This window comes from Microtus pennsylvanicus, chromosome 10, assembly GCF_037038515.1.
Source record: "Microtus pennsylvanicus isolate mMicPen1 chromosome 10, mMicPen1.hap1, whole genome shotgun sequence".
Lineage (NCBI taxonomy): Eukaryota > Metazoa > Chordata > Mammalia > Rodentia > Cricetidae > Microtus > Microtus pennsylvanicus.
Genome location: NC_134588.1, coordinates 31076695 through 31094588, shown reverse-complemented (window position 1 = coordinate 31094588; position 17894 = coordinate 31076695). Strand labels below are relative to the sequence as shown.

Sequence of the window (17894 nt, the reverse complement as noted above, 5' to 3'; positions counted from 1 at the left end):
AGGGTAGGGACTAGGCAAAGCCGTCATATTAGACAAGGACCTCCTTTAACAAGGCCTTTTCTCTTGTCTCTCTATGGGCTAATGACCTCTGTGTAACTAACACCTCACCGAAGGTGGGAAGGATAAAGGCCCACAGACCACAGATACTGACCACCGACTGCAAACTCCAGACGCTCTGGCCTCAGAAGCAGAAGACTCTGGGGGCATCAGCGACAAGGGAGGGCAAAGCAGAGAGCTGGGCTCCCTCAAGGAGACTAGTGGGGCACAGCTCACAGCAGGCCCAGATAGGGGTGCCTTTGACAAGCAGGTGGGAGGTGAAGGATTAGCTGATTCAGCCTGGGGCCCTGGCCAGAACACAAAAGGCTTTCTGGAAAGAGACCCAGGCAGGGTCGCTTTTCCTGGGGACAGTCAGTCCCACAGAGAGGGAGACTGTGGTGGTCGCCCCCCTGAAAGGGGAGGGGACACAGAATTGGGTGTGGGCTTTGTGGAAAGACAACAAGATCATGGGAGAAGTGACAATGGGAATAGCAGATGGGGGACAGCGGGAGGTTGGGAGGCCGGCTCCAGTCACCCTCAGGATGGGAGGCTTGAGAGCAACAGAGAAGGAAGCAAGCCCAGAGAGGGTTCTGGCAGTGAGCTGGACATCCATGTCCAGGGACAGCTCCGTGACCCTCACGTGGGAGCTGGGGTAGGCCAGACGGTGTTGTGGGGATCCCACTCTGATGCTGAGGGGTTTCCACTGAAAAAGGAAGGGACAAAAATGTGGGGTGATCATATGGATGAGATGGAAGGAAGGGGTTACCTGAGCAGGGAGAAAGGAGCAGAGGCAGGATGGACTAGTGGGGCCTGCCTGGGGGACGTGAGAAGCCACAGTAGGCCAGGAAGTTCTTGCGACCCTGAGTTTCCTAGAGGAAAAGGTCACAGCCCCGAGGTGGGCATGGACCGTGAGTGCTGGGGCATTCAGGCAGGTGGAGATACCAGCCATGGAGAAGCTGGGGTGTATAGGGAGGCAGGGGGGTATCCAGGACAGACAACGGCTGGCAATGACACCCAGAAACCGTCACTATCTGGAGCCAGGAAACTTCTGGGGTGTAGGAGTGGTGAGGCCAAGGATGAGGGCTCTTTGCAAGGGGCAGGCGGTCATGGTTTTGTGGAGAAAGGCTATGAAACTGTCCCCGAGGGTCTAGAAGATCCCAGGGACTGGAGAGGTGGCCTCCAAGAGCTCCAGGGAAGCAATGGTCAAGGCACAGCTGGAGCCTTGGGCAGGACGGAGGAAAGCTCCAGAAATCTCCAGTTTCCTCAGGACTGGATGGTGGGTCAGAGGGACACAGGGGATCCAGGCAGAACGGAGTATGAAAAGGTGGGTCCTCAGGATGACACGTGGCCTAATCTCAGAAGAACTGGGGCCCACTTTGGGTCCAGAGTGCTGGGGTCTGGTGGGAAGGAAGGGAGCATGGGTGGTTCCCAAGTAGCTGGACTGATGGTGTCTAGTCAGAAGGTAGATGCTGGAAACCACAGGCTTGTTACATCTCCAGGCCTGGGTGTCCAGGGCTCTGGGGGAACAATGGGGGACATGGAAGGATTAGGAGACCCAGGAGCCGTAGGATCCAAACCAGATTTCTGGAATGGGTTAGAGAGATCCAGAGAAAAGGGGTCCAGAGGAGGGATGGACTGCAAGGAGGGCTTGGGTGGTCCAGGGTGGGCAGAGTCTAGGTACCAGGACAGTTCCAGGTACTCTGAAGGCATGGGTTTTAGGAATGGAGCTGCCTATCATGACAGTTCAGGCGTGCTAGGTGGAACAGGAGCTGGCCTTGGCATCGATTGCAGAGCTACCTGTGAGACACCTGCGGAGACAGAGTCTGGGGAATGGGGTACTCACAGGCGCAGTTCTGGGGTGTCTAGGGGACTGTGGTCTGGAAACAAAGATCAGTGTAGTCCTGTAGGAAAGATGTCTGGGAGAGATGCCAGCCTCAGAAATGGCTCCGGTGGCCTTCGTGGAGCTCAGCACTGGGACATATTTCAAGGTCAGGGTCAAGCAGGCCCTGGTGGAGAACACTGCTTGGATGGTGACTTAGGGAGTCCTAGGATGGTGGGCTTTGTGGGCGGAGATGGTGTGAAGTCCCCTGGCACAGTGGGGGCTGTGGGTGGAGGTGGTGTGAAGGCCCCAGGGACAGTGGGATCTCTGGGTGGAGATGGTGTGAAGGCCCCTGGGACAGTGGGATCTCTGGGTGTGAAGGCCCCAGGGACAGTGGGGTCTGTGGGTGGAGATGGTGTGAAGGCCCCTGGGACAGTGGGATCTCTGGGTGTGAAGGCCCCAGGGACAGTGGGGTCTGTGGGCGGAGATGGTGTGAAGGCCCCTGGGACAGTGGGATCTCTGGGTGGAGGTGGTGTGAAGGCCCCTGGGACAGTGGGATCTATGGGTAGAGAAGGTGTGAAGGCCCCTGGGACAGTGGGGTCTGTGGGTGGAGGTGGTGTGAAGGCCCCAGGGACAGTGGGATCTCTGGATGGAGACAGTGTGAAGGCCCCTGGGACAGTGGGAAACGTTGGGGACAGACACACGGAAGAAGAATCAGGGAACTTTGGAAGAATACATTCTTTGGGTCACCCTGGAGATTATGAGGGCTTCAAAGTCCTGGGAGCATCTAGAGAAGGAGACTTTGAAGATGACACTGGGGTTCCATTACCCATGGAACCAGGATCTCTGGTGAGAGGAAACAAGGAAGGAGATGGGGAAAGGATCAGGATCAGAGGTGCCAGGACCTCTGGAGCTGGGTCTGGGAATTTGGACAAGGCCAGGCACCCTGAGGCACTATCTCCTCAGGCTGAGGCTGGCTCTGAAGGCCACTGGGTTCACGTGCCTGGCAATGAATTTGGTTACAGGGATGGATCGGGAATTCCAGAGCCTTGGGGGCCTGGGGACAGAATAGCTTATGGAGATGGGTCAAGGGGTCTTGGTTTTGAGAGAACAGAACTAGATGGTGAAGCAATATTTAGAGATGGCTCAGAAGGCCTCAGAGGAATGGGACCAGCAGGTGGGGCCAATTATAAAAATGCAGCCGGGGGCTCTGGGGCCGTGGGATCAGGGTGCCAGGTAGATTATAGGAACGATATTGGGTGTTCTGGACTTGCGGGGTCAGGGAGTGAGGCAGGTTATAAGGATGACTTCCAGGGTCATAGGGTCAGGGAACTCAGGAGTATAGCAGGTCACAAGAATTGTTTAGGAGTTTCTGAAATTATTTCATCAAGGGACTCGGCCAGTTATCGAGGTGGTTCAGAACATTCTGGAGAGATTTTGTCATGGAATGAAGCAGATTTAAAGGATGGTTTGAGGGAAACAGGAAGAGCAGAATCCAAGAATGAGGTTGGCGATAGCGGAAGCTCAGTGGGGCCTGGGAAGAGGAGACCAGAGAGTAAAATGCACTATGCAGATGGTTCAGAAAGGCAGGGAGGGCCAGGGCCACTGGCTGCACCCTGCGAATGTGAATCCATGGGTCTTGGGTCAGGATTCGGGGTAGCAGCAGAGGTAGGCACGAGCTCCAAGAATGAAGCAGAAAAGGGCAGAGGGATGGGGCTTGCAGATGAGACAAGGCCTGGGGTAGGCTCTGGGGTGACTGGGGTGACTGGGGTGCTGGATACCACAGGTGGCATCGCACACAGGGACGATGCTATGGGCCATGGGAAACTGGGGACACCAGGGAGGTCATGTATCTTTTCAGGTGGGCAGAATATCAACAACAGTCTTGGGGGCTGTGAACTCTCAGGAATCCCTGAAGACTTGGGTGCTATTGTTTCTGTGGGGAAATCAAGTATCAGGGAATGGAAAGATGGTTCTGTGTTTCTGGGATCTCCTAAAAATAGTGGGACTCCCAGTGGGGAGGGAGGATCTGTAGACCAAGCAGGAGCTTTGGGGACTCCTAGGAGAGGTGGAGGGACAGTGGGGGCTGAGGGTGGGTCCGAGGTAGCTACTCTGGAGTCAGGAAATGATTCAGACTTTAGTAAATTAGGCTTGGGGACAACAGGCAGGTGTAGAGTTGCTGGCCAGGGGGAAGCAACACCTCAGGGATGTGGAGACTCCCTGAAAAGCAGGAGGAGGGGAACCAGTTCTCGGGGCTTGTCAGGGCCAGGTCAGGTGATAGACAACAGCTCTGCTCCTGGGAGAGAGACCAAGTCAATGTTGGGACCTGACAGTGGACAAGATATGGGCCACATTCGGGCTCCAGGCTGGGAAGACCAGGTTCAAGGCAGCTTCGGGACTTCTAGCTCACTGGGGGAGAATTACACAATTTCCAGGCAAACCCAGGAGGAACAAGGAGTCTCTAAAGGCAGGGGATACGCAACAGGCCAGGAGGCTGCTGCTGCATGTGAAGGTCCGTGCTCTTTGGAGAGCAGAGGCTCGGGTTATAGAAGGGGCGGGGTTAGTTGGACAGAGGACTCAAGTGTCCTAGGCGGAAGGAATTCTCCTATGGGTGGAGATGGTGTCATTTCAATACCCCAGGGGCCCCAGGATGAACTGGATAGTCCATTAGGCAGAAGGGACTTCAGACATGTATCAGGAGGAATCCAGGAGCCAGGTTGTCAACTAGCAACAGGACAGGGAGATGGACGAGGGTCCCTCCAGGAGTGGGGGTCCTGGGAGGCTAAGAATGGCAAAGTCCAAGGATCCAGGGCCTCAAAGAAGTATGACGGGCATGGGGGGAAAGGCCCTGGTGGGTTAGGCAGGAGGTCTGGTCCCTGCGGAAGCAGGTATCAGGCACAATTTGGAACTGAAGTTGAATCAGCCAAGAGAGGGGCTATAGAGAGGTCCAGAGGCCTGGGACATTGGACTAGCATTGAGGACAGAGGATCTCTGGGAGAAGCTTGGAGTGAAGATGGGAGGCCAGACCCCCACAGGCATCTTGGCAGCAGGAGAGATACCCAAGAGGGCAGGTCGGATGTCTGTGGCCAGCGACAAGACGCTACCCAGAGCCCCAGATCCAGATACAAGCCTGGCCCTGGCTCTTCTACAGAGGCCCGAGGTAGGTACCCCAGCTGGTGGTTCTCTTAGGGTGGAGCCAGAGGGCAAGGTTGCTTGGTACTGGGCTTCCCATGTGCCATTTCTCCCTTCAGCACAGGAACTCGTCCCAACCACAGTCTCCATTTCCTAGAACCCCTTGCAAATTCAGACAGCAGCCTCTCCTTTCCCTCCCCATGCAAAAGGAATCCAAGTTGAGTGACACTCAAAGTTAATCTTGGAACCCTTTGTCCAAAGTCCCAGAGAATTAGCCTGCCTCTGTGACTCAGAATTCCTATCTGTGGGACCCAGGGGTGGGGGATGCTCTTCATCTACCTTACAATTATCTCTGCATCAGCGTCAGCCCAGGTACTGGGGAAAACAGGAGACTGGGCACTGGTTCAGGCTGAGCCCCGTGGGCAGGACCATGGAGGCCTTCCAGAATTCAATGCAGGCCAGGGCGTAAGAGGCTGGACTTTGGGGACTTTGTGTCTCTCCAGGCTCCATGGACCACTTCTCTCAGGGTCTGGTTGATACAGAGGTGCAGCTGGGAGAAGCTGCTGTACTTTCCTGTACCCTCACTAGTGACCTGGGACCTGGCACCTGGTTCAAGGATGGAGTCAAGGTACTGACGCCTCATCCCTCCATCTTTTCTTTCCTAACTAATGTGGGTGGGGGCAAGGAGCGTGGCAGAGCAGAGACGCAGAAGGAAGAGACTAGGTAGGGTTTTCACTCTCCAATTACTAACATTTCTACTCCGAGAGGTGTTTAAACAGCTGGAGTGTGGTGTGTTCAAAATAAACACATTATAAATGTGTTACTTGTTCCAGCCTTGACCCAGCCCCTGCTGGCCTCCCCCCAGCCCAAATGCCCCTCTCATGAATTCCACACACCCTTGAAGGCTTTGCACAAGTGCATCGTCTCATCCTGACCAGCTGGGCTTACTGGTCTCCTAGAGTAGCCTCTCTGCCCCACCAACACGGTACAGTGATGTCAGTGAACTCTGACCCCTGATCCCTGCTCTGCTGTTACCTCGGACGAGTTCCTCAGCTATAAAATGGAACTTCTAACAGCACTGATCTCGAAAGGTGCTCTGGAGAGTTAGAGGGGGTGCAAGGCACAGCAGCCAGTGGTGATGATCATTTAGTGCCCAGGGCAGCTGTTAGGAGGTTAGGAGCAAACTGGACAGGGTGGGAGCGGCTGTCTCCATGGTGATCCTTGTCTCCAGCTCCCTGCTGGCGATGGAGTCGTGTTTGAACAAGATGGGCTCACACACAGGCTGATCCTCACCCACGTGGAGGGGACCCAGGCTGGGAGATACACGTTTGTGGCCGGCAGACAGCACACTGAGGCCAGCCTGGCTGTGCAGGGTGAGGCCCAGCCCTTCCCTGCCCCATAGTCACTGCATCAGCTTAAAATGACCCTCTGTGGAAGCCTGGAATTTGTGACTTGTCTCCAATATCCTCAGATTTTTTTTTTTTAATGAAGCCAACCCAAGTCTTTCCCAACCCAATATCTTATCTCCTTCTTTACCAGGAAGTTCTTGGTGAGGTCTGACCCTGGTCCCTCCTGCTGCAGACAGCCCATTCCCTTTGCTAGTGCTCATGAGGTGGGGTAGGGAATTCCTTCTCTGGGCTCTTTCCGAGATTCCCAGGGTCCCAGGGCTTGGTTTTCTCTGATTCTTTTGTTCTGTTTTTTTTTCCAGATCCCCCCACCATTGCCCCAGATGTGACAGAGACACTGAGAGAGCCCCTGGTGTTCAAGGCTGGGAAGCCAGTGGTTGTGAAGATCCCCTTCCAGAGCCACCTCCCTGTTCAGGCTGTGTGGAGGAAGGACGGGGATGAGGTGGTGGGCAGCAACCGCAGGGGCATCCAGGTGGCTCTGGGGGATGGCTACACGCGACTGTGCCTCCCCAGTGCGAGCCGGAAGGACAGTGGTCTGTACAGCGTGACACTGAGCAGCGAGGGAGGCTGCGTGCGGGCTGAGTTCACCCTGCAAGTTATAGGTGCTAACCCTGCCTGTTCTCCACCTGAGGCCACAGGGCTCTGTGGTCCCAGGCCCTCCCCGGTACTTGGTGCAGGCCTGGGGGTGGCCCTGCTATCCTGACCCTCATTTGCATGGTAGTTAAGATTCAAACCTCTGCTTGCTTACATTGCTGTCCCCAGATAGCCCAGGAAGAATAGTTTAGATAAGCCAGTGCCAGGTTGGTGGAGTTCCTTGTTGAGCCTCTGTGAGCTCTCATATTCCAAGTTCTGGGGAAGATGCTCGGTGGAATAATGGCCTCCAGCTTGTACCAGTAAAGTTGGATCGCCTATAACAGAGTGCTAAGCAGGAGCCTGTGCTGCTCACTGAATGGGGCTGGGTACAGGTTGAAGGTTCCATGGTATCTCCTAGGGCAGGACTGGGGAAATAGAGACCAGGGACACCGTGAGACATTTGGAACCTCCTCGTGAGCTGGCTCCTCACCTCTGCCTCTGGCTATGTCAGAAACCATGCATATTCTGGGGAGTCCACCCCTTTGCAGACTTATCCACCAAGGAGGGGTTAGTAACATGCCCCCCCCCCAGTTTCTCTGACTCCTTTTTCCTTCTCTTCCTCTCCATGGGTCCTCAGACAAGCCTCAGCCCCCGCAGGGACCCCTGGAGGTACAGGATTGCCACAGAGCAGGCGTCTGTCTCTGCTGGCGGCCCCCAAAGGATGACGGGGGCCAAGCCATACAACACTACGTGGTGGAGAAGCGACAGGCTGGAAGGAGCACTTGGCTGAAGGTGGGCGAACCCCCGCCGGACAGTACCAGCTTCACCGACACCAGCGTGGAGCAGGGCAGGAAGTATGCCTTCCGTGTACGGACTGTGACCTCAGAAGGAGCTGGGGATGCCCTGGAATCTGAGGAGGTGTTGGTGGCTCCTGAGGGTGAGAGACCAGGCGGCACTTGGACAGAGGACTCCCTTGCCCTCTCTACTGTGCCCAGAATACAGGCTGAGGGGTTGCCAGTTGTGCTTGGGGGCGGGAGGGCTTGAGGCCTTCGTAGAGCACAGTAGATACTCTTTACTACAGCTGATTTTGGGATCTAGTAGCCTTTTAGAGCTCTTTCAAATTGAGACACACAGCCACCCCCGCCCCCCAGGACTGCATATTAACCAACATCTCTATCACACACCCCTGTACTGGAACAAGCTATCAGTGGGTGAGGTTAGGAATCTCGTAAGTGGCTCTAGACTCCAAGACCAGAGAGCGTGCTGTTTCATCGTCTCTCTCCCGGAGCAGCCAGAACAGTGTCCTAGGGAAAGCTGGCTCAGCACTGGAACTCCTGGAGAGTGGCTGTACCACCAGACTCCCCATGCCTTCTCCAGCACTATGACCTTCCATGGGCTGGTGCTTGCCTCAATCTCTGCTCATTGGCACCCTCTGCCGTCAGCTCTCCCAGGGCCCCCGTCTGCCCCAGACATCTTGTCGGCCTCCAGCAAGAGCATCACTCTAACATGGGTGGCACCGCGGGGCCCCGGCAGTGCCCACATCTTGGGTTACCTGGTTGAGAAACGCAAGAAGGGGAGCAACACCTGGATGACTGTGAACGAGCAGCCTGTGGCAGGTGAGATGACCTGGGGGCCTCTTCTCACTGACCCCAAGTTGCCTTAAAGCCCCTCCTGGTTCCAGACGGGATCCCTCTGCATTGCTGGTGCAGATCAGTTTAACGCAGTTGCTTTTCAGCTAGGGTGGTTTTGTCTCCATAGGGGACATTTAGTGATGTCTAGAGCTATCTATGATAGTCACAGTTGGGGGGAGAATATATAGTCCTGACAACTTGTATGAAGAGGCCAAGGATGCTACTGAACATCCCACCCCCAAACCCCAGAGAATCATCCAGAAAAGTCTCTCAACAGTGCCGAGCTTGGGATCCTCTGGGGTAGAAGTCTCAGACTGGAATCCAAGGTGAAGTTGTCCTCCCTGGCCCCTTCACTTCAGGCCTTGGCCATGGGCAGCCCACTTCCTCTGCAGAGCTCAGCTTCCTCACTGATAACACAGATGGACGTGCCCTGACCTTGTAGTTAGCATCCCAGAAACTAGCTGCTCCCTGAGATAAGGAAGAACCTGGAAAAGACTTAGGGTGGGACAGGTGTGAAGGACGTTTCCAGAACCCTGTGCTTGTCTGTGTTCTGTGTGTACCAAGACCGGGCTAGGAATAGATTGTCAGGAGTCCTGCAATGTCCATGATGAGTAGGAGTTAAAACCCCTTGGAGCGCATGTCTTCACATCTCTAGAGCACCATTTAGTATTTATGTATTACAAGTCTGAAGCAGCTTGAATCAGAAACAACAAAACAACATCAAGGATCACCCAGCAAGGCTGTGGCAGGGACCGACAGGACGGGGATGAAAACTCCCTGACCACTGCTCTGTTCACCTTGGAAGCAGCTCTGTCACACCTGGCTGGTGCAATGCTACGCAGGAGGGTTGTCTTAGACCCCATGCTTGGTCCTCTTCTGAATTTGGAGGTGCTGAGCTACGGCCCCATTTCCTCATCCCACCATGGGTGACTAAAATGGGGTGTGGTCTCTGCAGAAAGGAGGTGCACCGTGGTGGATCTGCGGCAGGGCTGCCAGTATGAGTTCCGGGTTAGGGCTGTGGCTCCCTCAGGCCCCGGAGAGCCTGGGCCTCCGTCGGATGCTGTGTTTGCTCGAGATCCCAAGAGTAAGTAAGGAACCAATCGAGGATATGGGGGAGGGGTGTGCAAGGTATAGCTCTGAAACTGTGAGACAGAAGTTCACAGGGCAGAGGCAGTCCAGAGGGAGACGGTGAAGAGGGCTGGGAGTCAGGGTCGAAAGTCCACTAGGATGAGATGTATCTTAAAGGGTCTAAACTGAATTCAGATAGGTCCAGAGGCCAGACACGAGGACTTTCCAAGATCATGGTATCTGCTGTGTGATATAGAGAAGGTCAGTTTCCGAGTTAGCCCAAAGGTGTCCCCCACCCACTAGTGGGTGGTCTCATGCCTGGGAAATGGGTGGCAGGAAGCTTCCGTTTTCTACCGAATTCATGCTGTTCACCCCTTGTAAGTTGGCAAGCATTGCTCCAAGAGCTAGGTGCCCCATCCCAGTCTCTGTCTTCGGTGGACAGACAGCTTCCACCCTATCTGTGGTCTCAGTAGCATCAGAGATGCCAAGAAACATTCTCTGGACAACAGAAATACCAAAGGGTCTGACATTAAAGACAGGTATGAGGCCAACCTCTCACGCGTCCATCCCCACAAGAAAGACACCTTGGTTCAATCCCTTCAGCTTCAAGTAGAGAATACTTCTCATGAAACCCTTATTAAAAGCTGTGCTCCAAGACACAGAGTTTAGAAGGTTTAGCTGTGCACCTCATAGAAGTCACCAAGGCAACAACAACACACTGGAGGCACTTGTGGAATCAGCTGTGTGACTGACTCTTGGCACAACTCCAATAACCATAGACTATTCTGTAAGCTTACAAGGGATGGGGAGGCAAGCTAGCCCATGCACTTTTCCTTGCAAACAGACCAGATCTATCTTGTTTCACCACTGATCACTGGCTCTCTCACTAGTTGTGGGGAATGCAGCTGCCACAGCAGTTGGCCGTATCTTCCAGACCTACCATGAGCAAAGGCTGTAGACAGGAAATGTCACTTGGGATCATTCTTATAGAATCTCAGGCCCTATGTAGTGAGGCACACCTGCAAGCCTCACACTAAGGAGCTGGATAGGTGACACACATTTTAGATAGACAGATACATACAAACATACGTACATACATACATACACATATGCAGACAGGTAAAAGGAAAGGAGGAAGAAAGAAAGAAAGAAAGAAAGAAAGAAAGAAAGAAAGAAAGAAAGAAAAGAATGAATATTTTGGGCTTCACCTCAGAACTCCCAAATTAAATGTTTTTTAATGAAGTCCCCCAATGATTTGAGTACATATTCAAGGCTGAGAAGCACTCCCCCAGACCAGTAGTTTTAAACATCACCACATGCTTAGAAATACTAGGGCTTCCTTACCAATCCTGGTGCCTCTGATGTACCCAGGCTAAATAGATAGAGGGCTGGTATCTCACAGAGAGTTTAATGTACATCCACCCTGGACAGCCAGAACACCACGCCACAGTGTTATATTCAAACCACACACATGCCATGTCTTTTTCTTGTCCCAGGGGCCCCATGGGTAGGCAGAGCTGCTGCTGTTCCCGTTTAACAAACGAAGAACAAGAAAGCCTTGCTGGTGTTGCTCCTAGCTAAGAATCACAACTCAGCTACAGACATAGAACTCCAGACCCCAGAAACAACAGAGCACAAAAGATTATCAACTAAAATGCCAGCTTTCCAGGATAGTTAGGGGTTGGCAAGTTGGTGGGTGAGCAAAGGAGTTAGCTAGGGACTCACATGCAGAGCTGGGATACCATGCCAGTTCTAGGGGTTTCTGCAGAAACCCCTGAGTAAGAGAAATCCCAAGCCCCTGGCAGGAAGACTCCCCGGGGAAGCTGACACATTCCTGAAATCTTGACCAGGACCTCCAGGGCCTGTTCGGGATCTGCGGGTCACAGACACATCTAACACCAGCGTCACCCTGAGCTGGACGAGGCCAGACACCCAGGATGATGATGAAGCCCAGGGGTTTATCGTGGAGTTGTGTGGCTCAGACAACCTTCAGTGGAGCCCATGCCATGTGGGCACTGTGGCAGGCACCTCCTTTACAGTCAAGGGGCTACGGCCCCAAGAAGGCTACTTACTGCGGGTGACCGCAGTTAATGATGGGGGCCATGGGCAAGCCACTTGCCTGGACTCATTGGTTCACGCCATGCCTGCTGCTGGTGAGTGTCACCTCCTTCTCCACCCTTCCTGAGAGGCACTGCTGTTCAGCCATCAGCTGCCTTCTTAATAGAGGGATGGCACTGAGCCCTGTGCCAAGTGCACCCCTCTCAGGACTGCTTTCTCATTGCAGCCCCATCCTACATAGTTAATATTTTTGATCCCTAGTTTTCAGAGATGGAAACAAAGGTCCAAGATGCTTTGCCCAAGACATCACCATTGTTATGACGCAGGGCTAGAATTGAAAGCAAGTGGCTCCGAGGCATGGGTGTTACTTAGAGGCGGCACATGCCCAAGCTCCCTGTTTTTGCGAGTTGATCGTGTTTCCCTTTGGGCCTTAATTGCTAGAAGTAAATCCTCTGTCTTTCTGAGCTGTACTAACTTGCCCTAGCGGTCACAGAGGCAATAAAAAGGCAATTGCAATGGAAAGCTCAGAGCTCCCGAGTCCAGGATCTTAGACTCTTGTCCTGGCTCTGTCCCTGACTTGATGTGACCAGGAAGGTCATTCTCTGACCTAGGCTAATGGTATCTCAGACAACAATGTAGTTGTCCCCAGGATCCTCGCTCCAAATACCCTGCAGACTAACCCTGGTGGCAGCCTTGTCTGTACTTCTGACCCTCTCAAAAGACTGCCCCTGTCAGCTCCTGGTGTTTCTCCCCCATGTGCCCTGCCAAGCCTTCTCTATCTGGCCCTTACACTGGCTCAGCCTTCTGTCTACATGCTGGGTGACCTGAACTGGAAGCCACTGTGGAGAGAGGTGACAAGCCATTTTGTGTGTTCTAGTCTTTCCCAAGTTCCTCATGGACTCCAGTACAATGGATACACTGACCGTCAAAGCTGGGGACAGCATTCGAGTTCCTGTCTCCTTTGAAGTGAGTATACCTGGAAGGGTGTGTGGTGGGGCGTGGGGGCCCCAGAGGAACCAGAAAACTAGACAGTCTTGGGGATACCTTTCTTCCTCATTCTTCTTTAGCCCTAGTCACAGTCGTGGGCTTGTGTGGGAAATCAGGCCCAGTGTAACGAGGGTAGGAAACCTCCAAGAAAAGGGTTCTTGGAGCCACAGCTGGCATCAGCTTCTTGGACGCCATTCTACTTTCCTGTACAGGATACACTCCCCTCTAGTGGTAGCTTCGGATACTGCACCTCCACATTAGCGCACCCCTCCCCTCCCCATCATTCATCTTAGTCTGGGGCCTACCCGAGCCCAATGTATTTTTATGCACATGATCCTAAGCCAATATCAGCAGCACCTGTCTGTACGTACAGTAACTAGTGTAGTAGTTAAAAACACAAACTGCTCTGTGTCATCATCCGTCACTAGTTTGACTCCGGACAATATCTTATACCTCGGTGTTTAAATTTCCTCATCTCTCAAACAGTGTGGAGATGTTTCATCCCCCACCCCCTGAGCTGACCAAAAGGCTGAGACAGTGATAGCAGTAACCCGGGCCTGTTCTCTGTGCTTTCCATGTGGTGCTAACTCACAGCCCGAACACTTAGGATCCTGATCCCTCTCTGAGATCAGATATACAACGTGGAGAAATCAGGCCAGGCCTCCCTGCAGTTTGGCCCTTTAGACAATGTGGACAGTTCTTGCTGTGAGTACACAGATCTCAAGAGGAAAGGGAAAGCAAGCTGGTCCCCAAAGACGAAAACGCAGACCATCTCCTGGGGAGGATTTCTCTAGAGCGTTGCCTCCTCAAGCTGACCCTGGTGGAGACTGACTTGGTGGCTGACTCTCCTGCTCTCATTTTAAACTGTCTCTCCTAAATGTCCCCACAACTGTAAGGCCCACCGTGCTGCCTCTGGCATACAGTATCACCCCTCTTAATGCCTTTCCCACCGGAATCCTTGATCGTGACCCTTGTGACGAGGGTCTCTCTCAATTAAGCTCAAGGGCAATGTCATGTCAGCTCCCTCCCTGAACCTGCCATCTCCTCTCCTTGACCGTCATCACAGTTCAAGGCGAGGCTGCATCTTCTACTTTCTGCAGCCTTCCTCTCTCTTGCAGCAATTTCCAATTCATCCCCTAGCTTGCTTGGGCACCGGGGAGGGAGGACCCCTTCCCAGTTAGTCTCCTCTCACTTCCACCCCGTAGCCCATGTGGATCCAGAGCTGCCGTACTGTCCTGGGAACACCTAACATGGCAGCGTGCTCAGAGAGAAATCTAGATGTCTGCGTGTGTGGGACTGAGGGTCAGCACAGTGTCACGGAGTCTCCGGGCTAAGCTTCCCTTCCTATCCCATCATCTCACGCACCTAAGGTGCTAACCCCACACTTCACCACCTCCCCGATAGCCTATTCCTAACCAGATACTTGTTCACTTCCAAGTGCTCGGGCACATCCCTCCTGCCTAGCATCCTCTTCCTGACCTTCTATGTTAGGCCCAGCCTACCTGCTTTCGGTTTTACAAGATTTCCTCCATAAAGAACAAGGATGGGGAGGAAGGAATCACATAGGACAGGAGCAAGCGAGGCTAGTGGCCTTGAGGGAAGAAAGAAAATAAGATCTCTCTCTCTCTCTCTCTCTCTCTCTCTCTCTCTCTCTCTCGTGTGTGTGTGTGTGTGTGTGTGTGTGTGTGTGTGAGAGAGAGAGAGAGAGAGAGAGAGAGAGAGAGAGAGAGAGAGAATGCATGTGATATGAAAGCAGGAAGAGGCTGATATCAGGAAGATACAGTGATAAATATGCAATAAAATGTCACAATGAAACTCATTATTTTATATGTAACTAAACAATTTATTTGAATAGACACCTTAAAAAAACAAAGAAACTTTCTCTTCTCAATGTGTCTTTGCTCTTATTTCTCAGGCTGCCCCGATGCCTGAGGTGACCTGGCTGAAGGATGGCTTACCCTTGTCCAAAAGAAGTGTGACCACTGTGAAGGATGGCCTTGCCCAACTTCTGATTCCTGCAGCTAGCCTCTCGGACCGTGGCCAATACACTGTGATGCTCAGAAACCTACAGGGGAAGGAGGCCGCCTACAGCTTCTCCATCAGTGTGGCAGGTGAGGCCAGCTCAGCTGTGGACTCTCACCAAGGCTGCAGCTGACCTGGGCACAGGACGTTGTCCTGAGCATGCGAAGTGATCACACGGCTGACCGGCTGTGTCAAAGGCACAGCAAGCAGGACAGGAGGAGAGTCCCAGAAAGCCCCTGTTGTTCTTATCCATACACGTGGGGACGCCACATCCTTGCTTCTTCCCTGCTCTTCTTTTGGGTTCCAAGAATGAATGTGGGTCCCACCATTGCATCACTGAAGGACCCCATGGGAAGACCATGACCCTTGTGCAAGTTAAGGTTGTCCCTTCCTGGAGTGACTCTCATTCCCCAGCCCTGACTAGCCTCTCATTTTATAAAAAAGAAAAAAAGAAAGAAAGAAAAAAATGTGAGCTAATAAGTATTATAATAAGTATTCTTTGGAAGTCATCTGTGGTGGTGAGTACTTATAGTCCCAGGCTTGGGAAACTGAGGTAGAATCCAGAGTTAAGGATAGACTGAGTTATGGTGGGTGAAACCCTGCCTCGAAAGAAAAAAAAAAGATTATTCTTTGGGGGAGATTTTCCACCCTATAGAGAAAATTGTATACCCAGACTTAGCTCCCTCTGGCCTCTCACCTGCCTGGCAGCACTGCATTCTGCAGAAACCCCCAGAGAACTTGGGGGCCTGTAGAAGACTTAGCAGAATTTCTGTGGCTCCTCTGAAACATAAGGTCTCTGTCTCTCTGTCTGTCTGTCTCTGTCTGTCTGTCTGTCTGTCTGTCTGTCTTTCTCTCTGGCAGCATGCCCACAGGCACCGGGACCCGTCTCCCTGCAGGAGAATGTGCCCGGGACAGTGACAGTCCAATGGGAACCCTCTCCGGATGAGGCTCAGGGCATCCCCTTGTACTATACAGTGCTGATGCGCTCCTCGGCTCACGGATCCTGGTGTGAGGTGGCCAACCGTGTCCACACCAACCGCTTCACCCTCCTGGGGGTCCTCCCTGGCCATGAGTACCACTTCCGGGTGTTGGCCAAGAATGAGCTGGGAGCCAGCAAACCTTCAGACACCAGTCAACCCTGGTGTATCCCCAAGCAGAGAGGTAAGGATCCCCCCAAAAGGGAGGAGCTTAGCCGTCTGCCTCTATGCTTAGGGTAGTTGGCTGGGTGGAACCAGGGCATTTCAGTCTAGTCAGAAAGGTAGTGGTCCTCCTGCTACCTGCCCAATGCCTACTTGTACAGATGCCCACCGCATTGGATTCAGGATGGGCCCCACCCCCATTGGCAGAGTCAGGCCATGGGTACTGGAATGTCTAGAGACCTGTGGGTAAATTCTCAAAAAGAAACTGTGAACGATAAGTTAAAAATAGAAGTTCATATTTCTCTAAAAACAAAGTCTATTTTATAAATAATTTTTATAATCTTTAAAGATATAGATCTTTAAAGAGGTCACTAGAAAAATAAGAATACAAAGCTAGCTGTATCATTTCACTTCTCAAAAATGCAAAAATATCTGGAACATTCTACACCAAAATGTTGGTTCTAGTCATCTATATGTATGTTCTGATTTGTACACAATAAATTTAAAAGGTTCTAATAATTTAAAAAAATCAAAGCATAACTTTAGGAAAAGGATAAAAAGAGTGTCGGTTTGTACGGATGAGGTGCGGGAACTCTCAGCTTCTGGGCCATCGGCAGACGGCAGACTCTCTGGGTCCCAGTCAGGCCTTCCTTGCTCTTTAACCATCCTTCCTTCTGTCCTGAATTCACCACAGAGAAGTTCACAGTGAAGGCTCCAACATACCGGGAACCCAACCTGAGCCAGAAGCCCCGCTTCCTGGTGGGTCTGCGGGCTCACTTGCTGCCCCAGGGCTGCGAGTGCCGCATGACCTGCGCCGTGCAGGGCTCGCCGCGGCCCCGCATCACCTGGTTCAAGAACAACCAAAGCTTGGACAGAAACCCCGCGCTGTACAGCACTGACATGCTGGGTGTGTGCTCCCTCGTTATCCCCAGTGTGTCCCTTAAGGACAGTGGCGAGTACAAGGCTGTGGCCGAGAACCCACTGGGTCAGGCCGTCAGCACAGCCACCCTCATTGTGACAGGTAATAATGGCTGCCCTGGCAGGGGAGCGCATGGGCATGGGAACAGAAAGGGCCCCCTCTCCTCTAGATGACTCAGGTGGTACACCATGAGACTCGGATTCCTCCCTGCTTCTATGCGTATTCTATCATGTATTTAAGCCGACCATCACAGAACCTCCTGGGGTTTGATTTGCCCATTTGTAAAATGAGATATTGACTACATTATGGGCACATACTACCCAGCTAATTGTCCCCACGTGGCCTGGCACATGTCTCGGGATGGGATTTAAGATACTTGCTCTGCAAATGCTTTTGCACCTGTGTCAGACAGGTATTTAAAAGAGGACGCCGAGCCTCTGATATATGGGCTCCTTTCAGCAAAGCAAATAATACATGCTGATAAGAAAATGCTTTGGTGGCACTGGGTCATCCCATCACACCCAGAATTGCAGTCTTCACAATGGGACAGGTGTGGCAGGGACACCGCACTTCAGGATCATCTGACATATTCCCTGTCTTACAGAATACAACTCCTAGCCCCACTTGACCTGGAATCCTAGCCTTGCCCCACCCCACAGCCCTGAGATGGATGTCAGCTCTCTGAAGCTTTACTCCTGATGTCCACACTGGCCTGGGGAGCCAGTCCAGAGCGACAGTGGATGTTCCTGTGTGAGACAGGAACAAGAGGGCTTCTGGTGAGATGTGACTAGAAGGGCCAAAGTCGATGGGGAAGTAGAAGAAGGGTAGGGGGTGTGGTATTGAGTGGAATCACTCTGGATGGAGTGCCAGAGAAAGTGGTCCACGGGGTGGAAGCTGAGCTCACTCTGACCACAGGAAAGTCATGGAGGATGGAGGCCTCGGTGAGGGCATCAAGGATTTGTGTATGGAATTCTTTCTGTTCTTCAATAAAGCAGCAGACTAAGAACGGTGAGTTCTTTGCAGAGTGACTTGGGGATGGTAGGTTGGAGGAAGAATCCCCAAAACAAAGGCCTCTGAAGGGAGGATGGGTGGGCTCTGGCTGGG

The 17894-nt window shown here is 52.7% G+C and overlaps 1 protein-coding gene across 1 annotated transcript in view; it reads left to right on the top strand.

Moving 5' to 3' along the window:
* Igfn1 (immunoglobulin like and fibronectin type III domain containing 1) overlaps window positions 1-17683 on the top strand; it is a 29359-nt gene extending 11676 nt beyond the window's left edge. The window contains 14 exon segments of the mRNA XM_075988078.1: window positions 114-2131; window positions 2522-5015; window positions 5491-5615; window positions 6219-6360; window positions 6696-6995; window positions 7604-7903; window positions 8409-8582; window positions 9553-9681; window positions 11516-11818; window positions 12601-12689; window positions 14626-14821; window positions 15594-15893; window positions 16566-16892; window positions 17395-17683. Coding sequence (XP_075844193.1) covers window positions 114-2131; window positions 2522-5015; window positions 5491-5615; window positions 6219-6360; window positions 6696-6995; window positions 7604-7903; window positions 8409-8582; window positions 9553-9681; window positions 11516-11818; window positions 12601-12689; window positions 14626-14821; window positions 15594-15893; window positions 16566-16892; window positions 17395-17408 — 6911 coding nt within the window. The 3' untranslated portion in view covers window positions 17409-17683.
* Window positions 17684-17894: the final 211 nt, after the last annotated feature.